Here is a 20,000-nt window from a genome sequence, read left to right on the forward strand (position 1 = left end):
GATAGATAGATAACAAGCAGGTGAGAATGCAGATAACAGGTCAAGAGAGAGAAGTTAGAGAGAGAGAGAGAGAGAGAGAGAGAGAGAGAGAATACCTATGACTCACTCTAGTAGTTAGCTTATTACAAAACAGGGCGTTACACAGACTCTCTCTCTCTCTCTCTCTCTCTCTCTCTCTCTCTCTCTCTCTCTCTCTCTCTCTCTCTCTCTCTCTCTCTCTCTCTCTCTCTCTCTCTCTCTCTCTCTCTCTCTCTCTCTCTCTCTCTCCTCTCTCTCTCATTGCCTCTCTCTCTCTCTCTCTCTCTCTCTCTCTCTCTCTCTCTCTCTCTCTCTCTCTCTCTCTCTGAAACAAGAAAACAACAAGAAACAAACGTACGCCCTCATTTTTCACACACACACACACACACACACACGCAATACCTTCCCTTCCCTTCCCTTCTCTTCTTGTCCCTTCCCTTTCCCTTTCATCTCCCTTCCCTTATCTCTCCTTCCCTTCCCTTTTCTTGTATTTCCTTTCCTTTTTTTTCCTTTCCTTTCCTTTCCTTTTCTATCCTTCTTTCTTTCATTTATTTGCTTGTTTTTCCTTCCCTTTCAATCGCATCCCATCCCTCCCCTTCCATTCCTTTCCTATCCCTTCATTTTTCTCTTCTTCCTTTTCCTCTTCTCTTATTTTCTTTCTTTTCCCTTCAAACTTCTTCTCTTTCCTCCTCCTCCTCCTCCCCTTTTTTTATGCTACTTGTCCTACTCTTCTTTTTCCTCCTCCTCCTCTTCCTCTTCTTCTCCTCCATCACACTAATCTCTACTCCACTTTCCCCTTCAACCTTAATCTTTTTCCTCCTCCTCCTCTTTTTTATGCAACTTGTCCTAATCTTCTTTTTTCTCCTCCTCCTCCTCCTCCTCCTCCTCCTCTTCTCCTCCTCCTCCATCACACAAATCTCTACTCCACTTTCACTTTCTTAATTTCTCACCCACAAATATGCAGCAACAACAACAACAACAACAACAACAACCCACCACTACTGCTATTACTGCCACCACCACTACCCCCATCACCATCACCATCACCACCATCACCTCCCTTCTTCTTCCTTCATTCCTAACATTCCCCTCTTTTTTTTTTTTATTTATATATTTCTGGTCTTCTTCTGTGTAACTTAAAGAAAAAAGAAAGACAGGATTGGTAACACTGATATTTTTTTTTCTTTTCCTCGTTAAAAGAATAAAACTTACAACTTGATAAAAAATAAAACTAATAATTGAATAAGATAAGAAATGAATGAGTAAATTTTTTGTTGGTTATGAGGATTAAAAAAAAAAAAAGTATTTGCTCCCAAGGGAATTATGACCCCCCTAAAATGTTTAAATTACCCCCCCCCCTCTCCCTTTCACCCACTGTTTACTCCCCTTCTTCTCCCCAAAAAAGATATGCATGTCTGATCCTTTGGTCTCCCCTCCCCTTAAAAATGCCTAAATTATGACCAATTCTCTCCCCCCCTCCCACCCTTTTTTTCCCCCCTTCCCCAAAAAATAATATGAATGTCTGATCCTTTGGTCTCCCCTCACCTTAAAAATGCCTAAATTATGACCCCCCAATAAATGCTTAAATTCTTCCCCCCCTCCCTCCCTTTCACCCACTGTTTACTCCCCTTCTTCTCCCCAAAAAAGATATGCATGTCTGATTTTTTGGTCTCCCCTCCTCCTAAAAATGCCTAAATTATGACCACCACCCCAATAAATGTTTAAATTACCCCCCCCCCTCCCTCCCTTTCACCCAATGTTTACTCCCCTTCTCCCCCAAAATAAATATGTATGTCTGAATTTTCGTCTCCCCTCCTCCTAAAAATGTCTCAGTTACCCCCTACCCTACCCCCCCCAAAAATGTCTGAATGGTTCCTCCTTCCCCCCCAATATGTCGGATTTTTATATACCCTTACCCCTCAATTTTTATCTCCCCTCCCCCATCAATTTTTATCTCCCTCCCCCCATCAAAAGTTATGCCTGAAGCTTTATCTTTCCTCCCCTTTCCAAAAACTTATCAGATTATTTTTTTTCTTCATTTTTCTTTATCTTGATCTCCCCTCACCTCCTCCAACCAAATTATCTTTTTTTTTTATCTTCCCTCTTCCTCCTCCTAATTCTCCTCCCCCGAAAACACGGCATGAGTTATAATTTGCAATAAGTGTGATAATTATAATCTGAAAAAGAAGAATCTGTTTCTCGACCTCTTTTTTCCATCTATCGTCAGTAAAAGAAAAGTAAAGTAACACAAGATCGAGTTCAAAATGTTCTTAAAATAACGGAAAACGGAGAAAAGCGACACAAGGCTGGAAGTGCAATTTCATATACAATAAAAGAAACCTGATGAAGACAGACAGGTAAACTCAAGAGCTGGACAGGTGTGTGTGGAGCCCAAGAACATGTGTTTGGACAGGTGAGCAAGAACGCATTAGCCGACGACTGGGTGTGAATAAACTAATGATTAAACAGGAGTGAAGGGGAAAAGTTCATTATTGGATGACTTGGAGCAAACAAAATGAAGACTAAATGAAGGAGTTAATGGATAAAAGTATGTGCCAGGCATCAGACACCATTTGGCACCGAAAAGATCATCGGTCAACTGAGAGCAAAGAAAATTGTGATTGAAATAGTTGATTAACGTGAAAATGAGATGAGTCAGTTAACGGAAAAATGAAATAATATCAAAATAAGACTGAATAAAAATAAGAGATTGAATGAGAGTTGATGGGGAAGTAAAATGGATCAGTTGACGCTATAATAAAAACAAATAAAATAAAAGCTTTGTTAGGCTGAGTAAACAAACAAACAAAAAAAAAAAAAAAAGATAAAATGAGAGTTGATGGTTGAATAAAAATAGAAGATTGAATGAGAGTTGATGGGGAAGTAAAATGGATCAGTTAACGCTATAATAAAAATAAATAAAATAAAAGCTTTGTTAGGCTGTTAAAAAACAAAAAAAAATAAAATGAGAGTTGATGGTTGAATAAAAATAGAAGATTGAATGAGAGTTGATGGGGAAATAAAATGAATCACTTGATGTTACAATAAAACCTATGTTAGGCTGAGTAAACAAAAAAGAGATAAAATGAGAGTTAATGGTTGAATAAAAATAGAAGATTGAATGAGAGTTGATGGGAAAGTAAAATGGATCAGTTAACACTATAATAAAAACAAATAAAATAAAAGCTTTGTTAGGCTGAGTAAACAAAAAAGAGATAAAATGAGAGTTGATGGTTGAATAAAAATAGAAGATTGAATGAGAGTTGATGGGGAAAGTAAAATTAATCAGTTGACGCTATAATAAAAACAAATAAAATAAAAGCTATGTTAGACTGAATAAACAAAAAAAGAGATAAAATGAGAGTTGATGGTTGAATAAAAATAAAAGATTGAGAAGTAAAATTAATCAGCTGTTGCTATAAAAAAACCAAATAAAATAAGCTTTGTTAGACTGAGTAAACAAAAAAAAGAGATAAAATAGAGATAATGGTTGAATAAAACGTGCCAGAGAAAGGACTCAACATGTCACTGAGAATCTTAATAGAGGATCAGTTTTGACTCTGATAGGGATGGAAGGAAGAACAACAACACATAAAAACAGCGAACAGACACAACATGGTACTGAGAATCTTAATAGAGGATCAGTTTTGAGTCTGGGATGGAAGGAACAACAACAACATATAAACACAACACACAGAGGAAGCAAGGCATGAAGGACAGGGATAAACTCAAGGAAAATGGCATCAAAAATCAACCAAATCATTCTGCAAAAAATATTAATGGATGTTTTGAGTCTGACAGGGATGGAAGGAACAACAGATAAACACAACACACAGAGGAAGCAAGGCATGAAGGACAGGGATAAACTCAAGGAAAATGGCATAAAAAATCAATCAAATCATTCTGCAAAAAATATTAAAATAGATGTTTTGAGTCTGACAGGGATGGAAGGAAGAACAACAACATATAACACAACACACACAGGAAGCAAGGCATGAAGGACAGGGATAAACTCAAGGAAAATGGCATCAAAAATCAATCAAATCATTCTGCAAAAAAATATAAAAAAAGACAGACATGGAAGAAAACTGCATGTATATATAAATAACATTCCAGGCACTCACAAACACACATGTAAAATTAATAATAATAGATCCATCTTCTCTCAAGCAAAGGTTAGCTATGCCTGTAAACATTCGTAAATAAAATGTTGAAATTAAAAACTGAAAACTAATATATAACTGAAGAATGAAACTGATATATGATGTTAAATAATAAATAGCTGAGACAATTTTATATTAACTGTGTAGCAGCGACGGGCCAAATTTGTGCCATGATATAAAACCCAAAAAAATAGATGATGCATAAACTGATCACAAATGCTTTGATATATATTATGAAATGGTTTGAGTGAGTGATGATTTTTTCTCATTTTTCTCGCTTAGAGGGACCATTAAGAAACATGATCCCCGCAGCTACCGGGTTAAAGCAAAGCAACGCAGAGGTAGAGAAAACAGGCTGGGAGAGAATTGTAAACCCACACAAAAGTTAACCTAACCCAAAACCTAACAATATCTCCTACCCTGTCACAAGGGAAAAGAATATATAAACAGGTGGAGAGAGTTGGAGAAGCTAAACATGACCCAACAAATAATAAAACTAAAAAAACATTCCACAACTGACGAAAGGGAAACGAATGACTACGTACATATAGGAATTTAGTGCAAAAATCACTCTAAGCCAGCAAACCTCCTGTATTTGATCTTGCTTTCGGCCACCTCTTTTGTTTCTTTTTTAGGAGCAGCGAGTAGCGGGCTTTTTTTTTTATTGTTGTTTTATTTTTTTATGTGCCCTTGAGCTGCCTCCTTTGTTGTAAAAAAAAATAAATAAATAAATAAAAAAATAAAAAATACAACCATTGCAAAAAAAACAACAAAAATGGATAAAAAAGCACATAAGGAGCACACAACACACAAACATTCAGCCATTGATTTAAACAGAAATAACAACAAAAAATAACAAAAAATCACACACACACACACACACAAAAATAAAGAGAAAAAAAAAAGAAAAAGAAGAAAACTTACTTGGAGAGGTGTCGGCGTGCGGTGGGCAGCGTTGCCAGCTCCTCCTTCATGACGTATCTCTTGGTGCCGAGGCAATACTGCTCCATGTAGGTGGGCCAGTGCAGGGCCGAGAGGGCGAAGTTGAAGGTGTGTCGGTCGTCCTCGGAGAGCGACGCCCAGAGCCCCTGCACGTTGTCGTTGCTGAAGTGCCATTCATGCGTCGTGAAGTACTCGAGGCACGACGCGGCACGGTCCAGCTTCTGTGCGATGCGGACCATGCTGGGGGTGGGACGGAGGGGTGTGAGGGGGTGGGGGTGTGAGGGGGTGGGACGGAGGGGTGTGAGGGGGTGGGGGTGTGAGGGGGTGGGACGGAGGGGTGTGAGGGTGTTGGGGTGTGAGGGGGTGGGACGGAGGGGTGTGAGGGGGTGGGGGTGTGACACAACTTAATACTCACACAAGACCAATATCCAACTACAGTATCCTGCTCAGTCCCTTCTAGGATTTGATTTTTTCCCTCCCTGGTCCCTTTGCATCTATAGATAAAATTCCCTTCAAGATTTAAAAGAGGGTAAACCTAACTAAACTAAAGAAAACTATATCAGTAAAAGAGATATCTTTGCATTGTCTCATGAACTTCTCAGTGTTAGTCCACCCTGATAAGAATTTAAGAGAATAACAAATATAATTAGATCAATTCCTACTTTCCCTACAGGACTCATGGCCCTCCAGAAATTACTAATGCCTCCTAGGGTGGCACACCTCCCAGATTGAGAAGCGCTGCACTAGAGCTTCTGTGAAGTGGTCAGCACGCCTAGCTACAAATTTCGTCGCCCAAGTTCACATATTTGACATGGCTTTCATAGAAGCTGTAGGCCTTTCCAGCGGTAGTTTTATGACCCTGGTGGTAGTTTGACCCTTCTTCTGTGCCATGAACCTTAAAAAACACTAATGAAAACCCGACTGATCCCCTCTTTGACCTTTAGAAATAGTTGATGTGAGAAGCGATGGTGTCTTAAAATACAGCCCCAAATCCCAGTCCGGGCAGTTGGTGTGCTGCCAACCCAGCTGTTCATCCCCTCATTGAGGCTGATGGGTAAATGGGTACCTGGGGATACCTGGTGACCCAGATGTTACACTGGCCCTGAGTCCCAAAGCAATGGGTTCTCACTCATCACAGGCTCAAGGGACAATGCACCAAAATGTAGCACTGGGGACACATACAGCTTTAGTACATGCCCTAAACTCCTTACACCCACTAACACAGCCGCAACACACTCACATTGGCCTCTTCCCGGCGAGTCTTGCAGCGGCGTCCATGAGGTACGCCGGGAGCCAGTGTTGCAGCAGGACGGCGATGGTGTTGAGGGCCTTGTGTTGCGTGAAGTGCAGCGACGGGTACCACACCACGTCGTTCATGGCGTTCCTCCGCAGCGCAGACATCCCGTGCTTGTTGATCTCGCCCCACCGCACCGGCCGCTCCATGCCAGACACACAGTTGTACACCAGCAGTTCCCCGCTTTTCCTGGTGAGGCGTTTAGTATTAGTTAATGTTATCTTTCCAAAAACTAAAGACATTTCATTTTCATTTTCCTTGTACGTTCAGCCTATAGTACCATTAGGCCTTCTTGGTTGGGTGGGATAGAGATAGAAGTGGGTGTCATAAGGGAAGGGAAGGTGATGTATGTAAGGTCTTTGCTGCTTTATAATGGTTTGCTTTATGATATTCTGCTCTTACAATCATCATAACCTACTTTTCTCTCCCTTGCCTACACCTAAGCCTTTTCTTCCCCTCCTTCCTTTCCTTTCTCTTCCTATCCATAAACAATTTTTCTCTCCCTCTCTTCCACCTCAAGTTCTGTCCTCCCTTCTCTTCCTTTCCATAACCTACTTTTCTCTCCCTTGCCTACACCTAAGCCTTTTCTTCCCCTCCTTCCTTCCCTTTCTCTTCCTATCCATAAACAATTTTTCTCTCCCTCTCTTCCACCTCAAGTTCTGTCCTCCCTTCTCTTCCTTTCCATAACCTACTTTTCTCTCCCTTGCCTACACCTAAGCCTTTTCTTCCCCTCCTTCCTTTCCTTTCTCTTCCTATCCATAAACAATTTTTCTCTCCCTCTCTTCCACCTCAAGTTCTGTCCTCCCTTCTCTTCCTTTCCATAACCTACTTTTCTCTCCCTTGCCTACACCTAAGCCTTTTCTTCCCCTCCTTCCTTCCCTTTCTCTTCCTATCCATAAACAATTTTTCTCTCCCTCTCGTTCACCTCAAGTCCTGTCCTCCCTTCTCTTCCTTTTCTCTTCCTTTCCATAACCTACTTTTCTCTCCCTTGCCTACACCTAAGCCTTTTCTTCCCCTCCTTCCTTTCCTTTCTCTTCCTATCCATAAACAATTTTTCTATCCCTCTCACCTCAAGTCCTGTCCTCCCTTCTCTTTCTTTTCTCTTCCTCTCCGTAACCTATCATCTCCCTTTCCTACACTTCCAGCCCCTTCCCCCTTCCCCTTTCCCCCCCTCACCTCTGCGTGGCTGTGTACCAGGCTGCCACGATAAGTAGGTTGATGGGGATGTCCACGGGTATGAGGTCGGCCACCAGCTCGCCACGGCAGTGCAGGGTCCGCAGCATGCCCTTGCCCGCTCCCACGATAAGTCCCGTCGGCCCGTTCAGATTGTCCACCCAGCCTGGCAACGGTTCACGCCACGCCGCCGCCACTGTGGGGGGTGGGGTTATTAGTGTGGGGGACTGTGAGATGCATTAATGTGGAGGTAGGGTGAAGGTTACAGTAACATCCTAAGTTTGGGAAAAGTAGGATTATGCTTTAGTTTTGCAAGGCAGTGGCTGAGTGATCAGTGTACAGGCATGGTGTCCTGGGTCCTGGGTCCTGATGAATGTCAAATAATGAGGGATTTAAGTTAACCCCTTGACTGTGGATTTCCTACCAGAAGACATCACCAATCTACAGAAATGGAACAAAAAGTGGCTGCTACAATTCAATGAAGAAAAATGTAGTCATGAACCTTGGGAGGGGAAATCCAGCATACCAATACCACATGGGAAACACTCCACTATCCACCACAGAGGCAGAAAAAGACCTGGGAGTATATATGTTAACCCAGTAGCAACGACAGGCCAAATTTGTGGCTTTACCATGTACCAGCAATGATATAAACCCCCAAAAATAGATGATGCATAAACTGATCAAATTTGCGTTGATGTATATTTTGTAATGGTTTGCATGAGTGATGATTTTTTCTCAATTTTCTTGCTTAGAGGGGCCTTTAAGAAACATGATCCCTGCAGCTACTGGGTTAACAGGCTATCAGTGAAGGCCAAATCCGTGCCAATCGCAGCGGACGGGTTAACAGGCTATCAGTGAAGGCCAAATCCGTGCCAATCACAGCGGACAGGTTAACAGGCTACCAGTGAAGGCCAAATCCGTGCCAATCGCAGCGGACGGGTTAACAGGCTACCAGTGAAGGCCAAATCCGTGCCAATCGCAGCGGACGGGTTAACAGGCTATCAGTGAAGGCCAAATCCGTGGCAATCACAGCGGACAGGTTAACAGGCCATCAGTGAAGGACAAATCCGTGCCAATTGCAGCGGACGGGTTAACAGGCTATCAGTGAAGGCCAAATCCATGCCAATCGCAGCGGATGGGTTAACAGGCTATCAGTGAAGGCCAAATCCGTGCCAATCACAGCGGACAGGTTAACAGGCTATCAGTGAAGGCCAAATCCGTGGCAATCACAGCGGACGGGTTAACAAGGATGCAGGTATAACAACTAACAGAAACAGCACCCCGGCCTACCTATAGAGGGCCGCACGATGGCAAGAGGAAGTGACTCGGCCTCTTTCACCAGCACATGCTCTGCCAGCGCCTTGGTGTAGGTGTAGGTGTTGGGGCGCGAGCCAATCAATCTGCCGAGGAAGGGGAGGGTGAGTGGGAGGAAGGGAGGTGAGTTACATGTCTTGGGAGGTGGAAAAAGTACACGAGTTAAGGATGAAAGATGTTTTAGTTATCGAATGTGTGTTAAATTAATGGGTTAGAATTACTGTATGCCTTAAAAATGCATAGTGATAACAGTTTGGGTTCTGATTGTGTGTTAAATCAACTAAATGGGTTGAAATTACAGGTTAGGTTAGGTTAGGTTAGGTTAGGTTATATATGCCTTGAAAACAATGCCTTATGTTAGCAGGTGGGTTTTGAATGTGTGTTAAATCAAATAAATGGGTTAAAATTACAGGTTAGGTTAGGTTAGGTTATATATGCCTTGAAAACAATGCCTTATGTTAGCAGGTGGGTTTTGAAGGCGTGTTAAATCAATTAATGGGTTAAAATTACAGGTTAGGTTAGGTTAGGTTAGGTTAGGTTATATATGCCTCGAAAACAATGCCTTATGTTAACAGGTGGGTTTTGAATGTGTGTTAAATCAAATAAATGGGTTAAGAACATTATATGCCTTTTAAAATCAATGTCTAATGTTAACAGGTGGGTTTTGAATGTGTTAAATCAAATAAATGGGTTAAAATTACAATATGCCTTTAAAATACTGCCCAATGTTAACAGTGAGTGATGAATTTTGCTTTAAACTTATCAATATCAACAAGAAAATCGATCCCACCTTAAAGTTCATTCTACATTTTAATTAAACTTGGAATAAAGGAGCGGGGAATTTGGTTAGTTGGGCAAAAATTTGGTTGAGCTGCACCCTCACTGAAATGTAAGTTATGCCATATATGGTGAACAGGATGAAACTGAACCCTCAAGAGATTTAAAATTACTGCAGAGTCCCTGAAAATAAAACTAAATAGATTATCAAAGTTTGCCCCACAACACAGAGGGAAAGAGGGATGAAGACGAGAAGAGAGGAGTGACTTAACTAATTATTTTGAGGTGCAAGGAAAGGGGAAACTATACCAAAAAGAGGAGTTACCCAACCCAACACCCACTTGAAATGCAAGACTAAAACAAAAAGAGGTATGACCCAACCTAACCTAACCTAACCCAACCTAACCTAACCCAACCTAACCTAGCCTAACCTAACCTAACCTACCCTAACCCAGCACCCAATCCAAGCTAACCTAACCTAACCTAGCCTAACCCAACCTAACCTAACCCCTTCCTAAACCAAACCCAACCTAACCTAACCCCTTCCTAAACCAAACCCAACCTAACCTAACCCCTTCCTAAACCAAACCCAACCTAACCTAACCCCTTCCTAAACCAAACCCAACCTAACCTAACCTAACCTAACCTAACCTAACCTAACCTAACCTAACCTACCCTAACCCAGCACCCAATCCAAGCTAACCTAACCTAACCTAACCCAACCTAACCTACCCTAACCCAGCACCCAATCCAAGCTAACCTAACCTAACCTAACCTAACCCAACCCAACCTAACCTAGCCTAACCTAAGCTAATCTAGCCCAGCACCCAACCCAAGCCTCGTAACCTCCCGCCAAGCCTCCTCGTCATCCGTACTTGGGTGTGAGGTGGTTGAATGTGTCGTCATCCATCCAGTCGACCAGTTGGATGAGCTTGTAGGGGTCTGTGGGGGGCGGGTAAACCATCTCCTTCACCTCTCCACGGTCGCAGTTGCAGTAAGCAGTGGAGACGTGGATCAGCGCCTGGGTGGATGGGCGGTGGATTAGAGGTGGAGGAGGGGAGGTGGATGAGATAAATGAACGAGGAAAATATTTATGGTTGCTATGGGTGGATGAGGTAAGAAAATAAAGTTAGCATGTGATGAAAGGAAGATAAAAGCAGATGGAATTAGGTGGATAGGGGATGAAAGGAAACATGGATAAAGGGAAGAAGAAGGATAAAATGAGAAATAAAAGGAAGATGGAAAATGGAATGAGAAAAAGAGTAAAAGAGAAATGGAATATGAGAGAGAGAGAGAGAGAGAGAGAGAGAGAGAGAGAGAGAGAGAGAGAGAGAGAGAGAGAGAGAGAGAGAGAGAATGTTCGAGGTGGATGAGTGGATGTGGATGACCTAAACAAACAGAAAAAAAGAAAAAAGATTACAAGTATATGCTGTTAAGTTATAAAATGATCTTTCCTAAACTTATCATTCTCTCTCTCTCTCTCTCTCTCTCTCTCTCTCTCTCTCTCTCTCTCTCTCTCTCTCTCTCTCTCTGTGGTGTTAGTGTACTCCATCCTGCTCTGGTAAATGGTCTAATTGCTGCATCTCTCCACTTTGATAATTATGATAAGGAGGAGGAGGAGGAGGAGGAGGAAGAGAAGGAGGAGGAGGAGGATGGTGAATGGCGATGATTAATAATGATGTGAAATGAGATGGAAAGAGAAGATTTAATGGAAGGGAAGAAAAAGAAAAAGAGAGAATGAAGTAGAGAAAGAAGAAAAAAGGGAAGGTTGAAGAGAAGATTTAATGGAAGGGAAGAAAAAGAAAAAGAGAGAATGAAGTAGAGAAAGAAGAAAAAAGGGAAGGTTGAAGAGAAGATTTAATGGAAGGGAAGAAAAAGAAAAAGAGAATGAAGTAGAAATAGAAGACAATGGAGGGTTGAAGATAAGATTTAATGGAAGGAGATTTAATGGAAGGAAGAAAAAAAAAGGAAGGTTGAAGAGAAGATTTAATGGAAGGGAAGAAATGGAAGGAAGAAAAGAAAAAGAGAGAATGAAGAGAGAAAGAAGACAGGAAGGTTGAAGAGAAGATTTAATGAGAAGGAAGAAAGAAAAGAGAGAAAGAAGAAAAAGGAAAAGATAGAAGAGAAGATTTAATGAAGGAGGTAAAGAAAAATGAAGAAAAACAAGATAAGGAGGAAGGGAAAAGGATGATAAATATGGATGAAAAGAGAAAATAAGAGAAAGAAAATGAAGACAGAATGAGAAGGAAAAAGAAGAAAAGAGAAGAAGGAAATCAGATAGAAAAAGAGAAGATTTTGGGAGGAGAAGAAAAACGAAGATAAAACAAGATAAGGAGGAAGAAAAAGGAAGATCAATATGAATGGAAAGAGAAGATAAGGGGAAGAAAATAGAGAGGAAGACAGAATGCGATGGAAGGAAAAGAAAAAGGAAAGAGAGGATTTTGAGAAGAGAAGTAAAGTGAAAATGGAAGAAGATGAAGGAAGGAAAACAGGATGATAAATATGGATTGAAAGAGAATATTAAAGAAAGACAATGAAAAGGAAGACAGAATGAAATAGAGAGAAGAGGAAAAATAAAAATAAAAGGGGATGGAAGAAGATGGAGAGGAGGAAAAGAAAGATGTGAAGGAAGGAAAAAAGGGATGATAAGGATGGAAAGATAAAATAAGAGAAGAAAATGGAAAGAAAGACAGAATGCGAAGGAGAGAAGAAGAAAAAGGAAAGGAAAACAGGAAGGAAAGAGAGGAGACGAGGAAAAGAAAGATATGAAGGAAGGAAAACGGGATAAATAAGGATGGAAAGAGAAAATAAAAGAAAGAAAATGGAAAGGAAAAGGGAAAAGGAAAGATAAAAGAGAAAGAAAAGAGAAGATTTTGAGAGGAGAATTAAAATGAAGATGGAATAAGAAGAAAGAGAAAGAAAGAGAAATGAGATGGAAAAAGAGGATTAAAGAAAGAGAAAAAGTAAAAATGATGACAAGAAGCAGATGAAGGAGAAAATGAGATGGAAAAAGAGGGTTAGAGAAAGAGAAAAAGAGTAAAAATGATGACAAGAAGCAGATGAAGGAGAAAATGAGATGGAAAAAGAAGATTAAAGAAAGAGAAATAAAGTAAAATGATGGAAAGAAACAAATGAAGGAGAAAAGGGAAGATAAAATGAAAACAGAAGGACCTTATAGCGAGCGGTGCGGCTTTTCAATGTTATCAGCAGGTTACCGTTTACGCACTCCGTTTTCTTTTATGGATAACTGCGAGAGAATGTGAATGGTGGAGATGGCAAAGTGTTCCTCGCGCAGTGCTGGGAAAACAGGGCACAAAAGCGTGATTAAGGCAACTCTGACCCCATTTCCCTTAATTTTAGAGTAACCCCTCTTAAACCTCACCCCCGGCAACCCTAAACCCATTTTCTTTCAGTGGCTCTTCCATTAAACCATTGTTCTTTTTCTCTATTAACATCCCCTAACTTAAAATCCTAACCCTTATTTATTTATCTCAAAAATAAGTTAATGTATATGTTTTAATTTTAAGGAACCCCCCCTCCCCTTTAAGTGAAAATAAGTGACTTTATTGCAGTTAAGAAAGTAATATAGTATTGAAAAGGAAAATGTGTGTATAAGAAGGAAAGAGGAAAGAGAGGAGAACATAAGAAGCGATACATAGCGTTAACGGTCAAAAGAAGAAGAAAAAGAAGAAGAAGAAGAGGGAAAAAGGATTGATTGATTGATTGATCGTTCATTGTTGCAAGTAAAAAGGAGCATTGGAACCTTTCAAAAGCCTGCGATGAGTTTAATTATGAAACAAGATATAACAAAACAGATGAAGAACAGAAGAAAGGGAAGGAGAAATAAAGGAAAGGGGAAGAGTTGAGAAGAAGAGGAAGAGGAGGAGGAGGAGGATGTGGAGCGATAAGAGAGAACATGTAAGAAAAGTTTGAAGATTAGATGAAAAGATAAGAAAAGTTGATTGGGAAGAGATGATGGAAGAGGAAGAGGAGGAGGAAAAGGAGGATAAAAGGAATGTGACAGCATAATTGGGTAAACTCTCTCTCTCTCTCTCTCTCTCTCTCTCTCTCTCTCTCTCTCTCTCTCTCTCTCTCTCTCTCTCTCTCTCACATTAGCATTAAAAGTGTCAGGTGGTCAACATCTCTCTCTCTCTCTCTCTCTCTCTCTCTCTCTCTCTCTCATCCATTTCCGATTAACATTTTCTTTTCTTTTTTGCTAAATTTCAAAAACTCGAGCTATTACGTTATCTCTCTCTCTCTCTCTCTCTCTATCCATTTCCGATTAACATTTTCTTTTTTTTTAAATTTAAAAACTCGAGCTATTACGTTATCTCTCTCTCTCTCTCTCTCTCATCCATTTCTGATTAAAATTTTCTTTTATTTTTTTGCTATATTTCAAAAACTAAAAAGCTATCGTGTTATCTCTCTCTCTCTCACCACCATTCAACTCCATTATTTCAACACCATAGCATTAAAATCTACTACCATCCCTTATGTGTCACTTCTTCAACACCATATTATACTATTCAACTCCATTCTAAACACCATATAATTAGTTGTGACCCTCTTTTTTTTTTTCTTTTGTACCCCATGATAATAACAATACTCTCTCTCTCTCTCTCTCTCTCTCTCTCTCTCTCTCTCTCTCTCTCTCTCTCTCTCTCTCTCTCTCTCTCTCTCTCTCTCTCTCTCTCTCAACACCACACCACCACAAACTTTCATTACCCTTCTTCACCTCCTCACCACCACCACCACCACACATCACCATCATCATCACCATCATCATCACTCTCTCTACATAACACAAGCTTTCATCACCTTTTTCACCCCCTTTGCCACATAACACACCAGCTGTCCCTATCATCACCACCCTCATTACCTTTCCCTCTACACCTGTCACCACCACCACCACTACCACTGTACCACATAACACATACACACCACCACCACACAAGTTATCACCCCCATCATCTTCCTGGCCCCTTCCCCCCTTCTCCTCATTATATATTAATTACTCCCATCACCATTCTTTTGAGACCTCACCATCACCCCTTCACCCCTTTCTCTCTGCCACACTACCACACCAGTCCACAAACATCATTCCTTCACCCCTTTCTCTCTGCCACACTACCACACCAGTCCACACCACCACCACCATTCCTCCACCCTTCTATACACAATACCACATCATTTCTCACAATCATCACTTTCTTAGCCCTCAACACCATTCCTTCACCCCTTTCTCAGCCACAGTACCACACCAGTCCACACCACCACCACCACTTTCCATACCGCGTACCACCCTTCCTCCACCCTTCTCCACACCAAACCACACCAGTTAATTACTTCTTTATCACTCCACAGTACTCTACCACCTTATTCCACCACCACCACCCATACCACCCTCCTTCCTCCCCTCTTTCAACCCGACAATGACCCTGTTCCTCACCACCACCACTGCTATTACCCTACAACCCACCAACACCACCTAACCACACCACCCCCACCCAGTTCCACACCACCCTCACCCCCCACCCCCACCATTCTCCTTCTTACCACCAGGCGCTCCATCTTGTGACACAGCTCCACCAGTCTCTTCGTTCCTAGCACGTTCATCTGCAGCGATAGTTTGAGAGCCTCGTCGAACTTCACCGTCGCCGCCGCATGGAAGACGACGGAGACGCGGGAGATGAGCGTGGCGGCGTCCTGTGCACCCACCCCGAGACCCGGAAGCATGATGTCACCCTGGATTGGCACCAAGCGTCTCAGGGCCTCCGGGGACGTGGCGCGGAGCTGGTCGAAGAGCTGGAAGAGATGGGACGTGTTAGTGGTGGTGATGGTGGGGGTGGTGATGGTGGTTAGTGGTGTGGTTAGTGGTGAAGCTGTAAGAGATGGGACGTGTTAGTGGTGGTGGTGGGGGTGGTGAAGGTGGTTAGTGGTATGGGTGTTAGTGGTGAAGCTGAAAGATATTGGGTGTTAGTGGTGGTGGGGGTGGTGGTTAGTGGCTGGTTAGTGGTGAGGAGTGGAGGTGAATTAGCTTGGAATAACAATGGCTGAAAGATATTGGGGTGTCAGTGTTGTTGTTGTTGTTGGTGGTGGTGGTTAGTGGCTGGTTAGTGGTATGCGGAGTGATGGTGAATTATCATGAAATACTAATGGGTTCTTTCACTAATTTGGGTGACAATGTTAAGTGTGAAGACGCGTGTTGATGTTTATAAGTAAAATGCATTAGTAGAGGCAGCTTCACGAGGGTCACTTAACATCTGATCTCAGCAACAGTGATACTTAACCCTGCCTCTCACGCTCCCTTCTCTTCTTTTATGATAGCAATATAGAGAGGAGGTGAATAGGTAAGATAAGATAGATAAGGAGACAGCTTATAACTCTCTCTCTCTCTCTCTCTCTCTCTTTATTATGATAGCAATATTAGAGAGTATGTAAATCAAGGAAATGACTAGGTATAAGATAAGGCAGATAAGGAGACAGGGCCATAGAATATCCCCCCCCCCCTCTCTCTCTCTCTCTCTCTCTCTCTCTCTTTCCCTTCCTTCTCTTATTATGATAGCAATATTAGAGTAGGTGAATTAAAGGAAATGACTAGGTATAAGATAAGGTAGATAAGAAGACAGGGCCATAATCTCTCTCTCTCTCTCTCTCTCTCTCTCTCTCCCTTCCTACTCTTTCTTTTATGGTAGTGATAAAGAGTATGTGAATTAAAAGAAGGAAAAGATAAGTAAAGATAAGGAGATTGGACTATGTAATATTCCTCCCTCTTTCTCTCTCCCTCCCTTTTTCCATAGCAGCAAAGAAAGAAGGAAATGGAGGAAAGAAAAAAAAAGGAGAGTAAGTGACAAAAAGAGGAAGGAAGAAGAAGGAAAAGGAGGAAAAAAGAAGGAAAAAGGAGGAAAAAAGAAGGAAAAAGGAGGAAAAAAGAAGGAAAAAGGAGGAAAAAAGGAAAAAGGAGGAAAAAAGAAGGAAAAGGAGGAAAAAAGAAGGAAAAAAGAGGAAAAAAGAAGGAAAAAGGAGGAAAAAAGAAGGAAAAAGGAAGTGAGTGAACGGAAATAAAATAAAAGCATACAAATAAGATAACAATGATGTGGGAAATGTAAAGAAATAAAGAGGAACTAGAGAGGAATGAAAGATTAGTTAGATAGTTATATAAAGAGAAAGATAAGAAAAGAAGTGTGTGAAGGGAGGAAGAGAAGAAGTAAATAAATAAATAAAAGGTAAGGGAAGGAAGAATTGGGTAAGTATGAATAAGGAGAGAGGGATAAAGAAGTGTGGTTCAGGCCCTGCACACACACACACACACACACACACACACACACACACACACACACACACACACACAACAACAACAACAACAACAACAATAATAATAAATACAGAACTAAAGACACACATAAAAAAAAGCATTATACACTGAAAGATTAAAAAAAAGTAAAAAAAAAATTGGAGATAAAAAGTAAATAAAAAAGTAAAAAAGTGAGATCAAAAGTAAATAAAAATAAAGAAAAAATGGAGATAAAGTAAATAAAGAGGAAAAGAAAATAGAGAAAATAAATCAACACCTTACCAATGAAATACTGAGAGGTTCCAAGAGTCTGCAATCCCTAACACCTCTTTTTTAATGCATCAATTCGGGGGGGGGGAGAGAGAGAGAGAGAGAGAGAGAGAGAGAGAGAGAGAGAGAGAGAGAGAGAGAGAGAGAGAGAGAGAGAGAGAGAGAGAGAGAGAGAGAGAGAGAGAGAGAGAGAGAAAGGAGTTATACCATATGATGATGATGATGACCACATGATGAAATAAAAAAAAATAAAAAAACATAACAAGACACCAGACAGTATTGAGAAAGAACATTAATTAAACAAGGTGGAGGAGGAGGAGGAGGAGGAGGAGGAGGAGGAGGAGGAGGAGGAGGGCTATATTTCATCACCAGAGAAGATATGAATGTTTAATGTGAGGTTGTGTGGTGTAACAGATGATATGATTATTAAAATTTAAGAGATATGGAAAAGAAAGGAAGGAGAGAGAGAGAGAGAGAGAGAGAGAGAGAGAGAGAGAGAGAGAGAGAGAGAGAGAGAGAGAGAGAGAGAGAGAGAGAGAGAGAGAGAGAGAGAGAGAGAGAGAGAGAGAGAGAGAGAGAGAGAGAGAGAGAGAGAGAATTAGATGAAAGAGGAACAGAAAAGAGAAAACAAATTAACAGAAGAATGAAAAAAAAAATAATAATAAGCGGTGTGTGTGTGTGTGTGTGTGTGTGTGTGTGTGAAAGAGAGAGATGCAATAACAATAATAACAACAATAACATGTAAACAGACAGACAAAAAAATCTCTCTCTCTCTCTCTCTCTCTCTCTCTCTCTCTCTCTCTCTCTCTCACGTAAGCCCTAACCTATACACATCCCTTCCCCTCCCTCCCCTCTCCCTTCCCCTTCCCTATTCTCTCCCCTTCCCCTTCCCTCCCCCCTCCCCTTCCCATTCCCTTCACCCTTCCCCTTCCCTCCCCTTCCGTTCATTAATCTAGTCAATCACTTTCCTTTTCTTCCCCTTCCCTTTCTCTTCCCCTTCCCTTCCCTTCCCCTTCCCTTCACTTCTCTTCCCCATTTCTCTTCTTCCTCCTCCTCTTCTTCTTCTTCTTCCTCTTCTTCTTCTTTCACATTTACCTATCACGTGCAAACTATACCTAACCTCCTCCTCCTCCTCCTCCTTATTATCATCACCATCATCATCCCTCGAAACTAGCTAACCTTTCTCTCTCTCTTTTCCCATTGCCCTCCTCCTCCTCCTCCTCCTCCTCAGCCTCCGTTTTGCAACCTGGATATATTGCGTCGTGGACCGTAACAGAATAAGGGCGTGAGGAGGAGGAGGAGGAGGAGGAGGAGGTGAATTCCGGTGAAGAAAGGAGGAAATGAAGGGAAAAAGGTGATGGATGGGAGGAGGAAGAGGAGGAGGAGGAGGAGGAGGAGGAGGAAACTGATGACTTAAATAGAGAAATGTTAAGGAAGAGAAGAAGAGGAAGAGGAGGAAGAAATGGAGAAAGTAAGAAGAGGAAAGAGGAAAGGGAGGAATGAAAGGATGGAGGAGGAGAAGGAGGAGGAGGAAGAAGGAAGAGGAAGTAATGGGAGGAAGAAATTGGAGGAGGAGGAAGAGGAGGGCAAGGGGAGGGGGAAGGAAGGGAAAGGGAGGAATTGTAATAACAGTGTTTATGTGGGAAGACAAGCGGAGGAGGAGGAGGAGGAGGAGGAGGAGGAGGGGGGGAAGGGAAGGGAAAGGAAGGAGGAGAAAACCCATTAATTGAAAGGGAAAGGAAGGCAAATTATAGAAAAGTGGGGAGAAAAGAAGAGAAAGGGGAAGAGAAAAAGGAAATGAGAGAGAGAGAGAGAGAGAGAGAGAGAGAGAGAGAGAGAGAGAGAGAGAGAGAGAGAGAGAGAGAGAGAGAGAGAGAGAGAGAGAGAGAGAGAGAGAGAGAGAGAGAGAGAGAGAGAGAGATGAATAGAAGGAGAAAGGAAAGGAAAGGAAGGGAAGAGGAAGGGATAGAAGAGAAAGGGAGAAGAAGAGAAAGGGAAGAAATAGAGAGAGAAGAAGGGGAGTGGGAAGATAAGGAGAGATGAATGGAAGGGAGGGTAAAGAGAGGGAAGAGAAGGGAGAGAAAAGGAGAGGAAAGGGGGAGAGAAAGAAAAAGGGAAGAAACTGAGAAGGAGAGGGAAGAGAGAGACAGCAGATAAACAGAAGGAAGGGAGAAACATGGAAACTTGGAAATGCAGGCAACACAAAGGCTATTGGCTCATTACGAGGTTGCCCGCTTTGGCGATATAATCTACTCGACAGCTACTTGGGGCTTGAGGAGCAGATGAAAGCACCTCGATATTCAGTTTACTCCCGACGCAGCGAAATGACGGTCGATTCTATATTTGAAGGAGTTGATGGTATTCGCATTTACTACTTCTGAGGGAAGATTGTTCCAGTGGCGGATGACTCGGTTTGAAAAGAAACTCCTTCCAATGTCTGTGTTACATCGACTCGACTGAATGGGTAAACCGTTATTTCTAGTTCTTGAGTTGGTTTGCAGTTTGGAGTAGTCGACGTTATTGAACTTTTTCAGATACTTGAAGACTTGAATCATATCCCCTCGTAGGCGTCTTTTCTCGAATGTAAAGAGATTGAGTCGCTTGAGTCGTTCCTCGTACGGTTGAGCCCTTAAGGCTGGAATCATCTTCGTGGCGCGTCGTTGAATCCTTTCCAGAAAATCAATGTCCTTTCTGTAATTAAGAGACCAGAACTGCACTGCATACTCGAGGTGCGGTCTTACCATGGAAGTAT

At 41.7% G+C, this 20,000-nt stretch overlaps 1 protein-coding gene across 10 annotated transcripts in view; it reads right to left on the reverse strand.

Annotated features, from left to right (window-relative positions):
• The window catches only part of LOC126981889 (putative fatty acyl-CoA reductase CG5065), a 75,833-nt gene that overhangs the window by 12,754 nt on the left and 43,079 nt on the right, over positions 1–20,000 (reverse strand). For all 10 annotated transcript variants that reach the window (XM_050833513.1, XM_050833512.1, XM_050833519.1 and 7 more), the window contains 6 exons: positions 15,241–15,489; positions 10,560–10,705; positions 8,884–8,993; positions 7,594–7,786; positions 6,364–6,606; positions 5,106–5,363 (listed from right to left, as the gene is read on the reverse strand). In XM_050833513.1, the coding sequence (XP_050689470.1) occupies positions 5,106–5,363; positions 6,364–6,606; positions 7,594–7,786; positions 8,884–8,993; positions 10,560–10,705; positions 15,241–15,489 (1,199 nt within the window). The remainder of the gene's footprint in view (positions 1–5,105; positions 5,364–6,363; positions 6,607–7,593; positions 7,787–8,883; positions 8,994–10,559; positions 10,706–15,240; positions 15,490–20,000) is intronic.

The sequence above is a fragment of the Eriocheir sinensis genome, chromosome 49 (genome assembly GCF_024679095.1).
Source record: "Eriocheir sinensis breed Jianghai 21 chromosome 49, ASM2467909v1, whole genome shotgun sequence".
Classification (NCBI taxonomy): Eukaryota; Metazoa; Arthropoda; class Malacostraca; order Decapoda; family Varunidae; genus Eriocheir; species Eriocheir sinensis.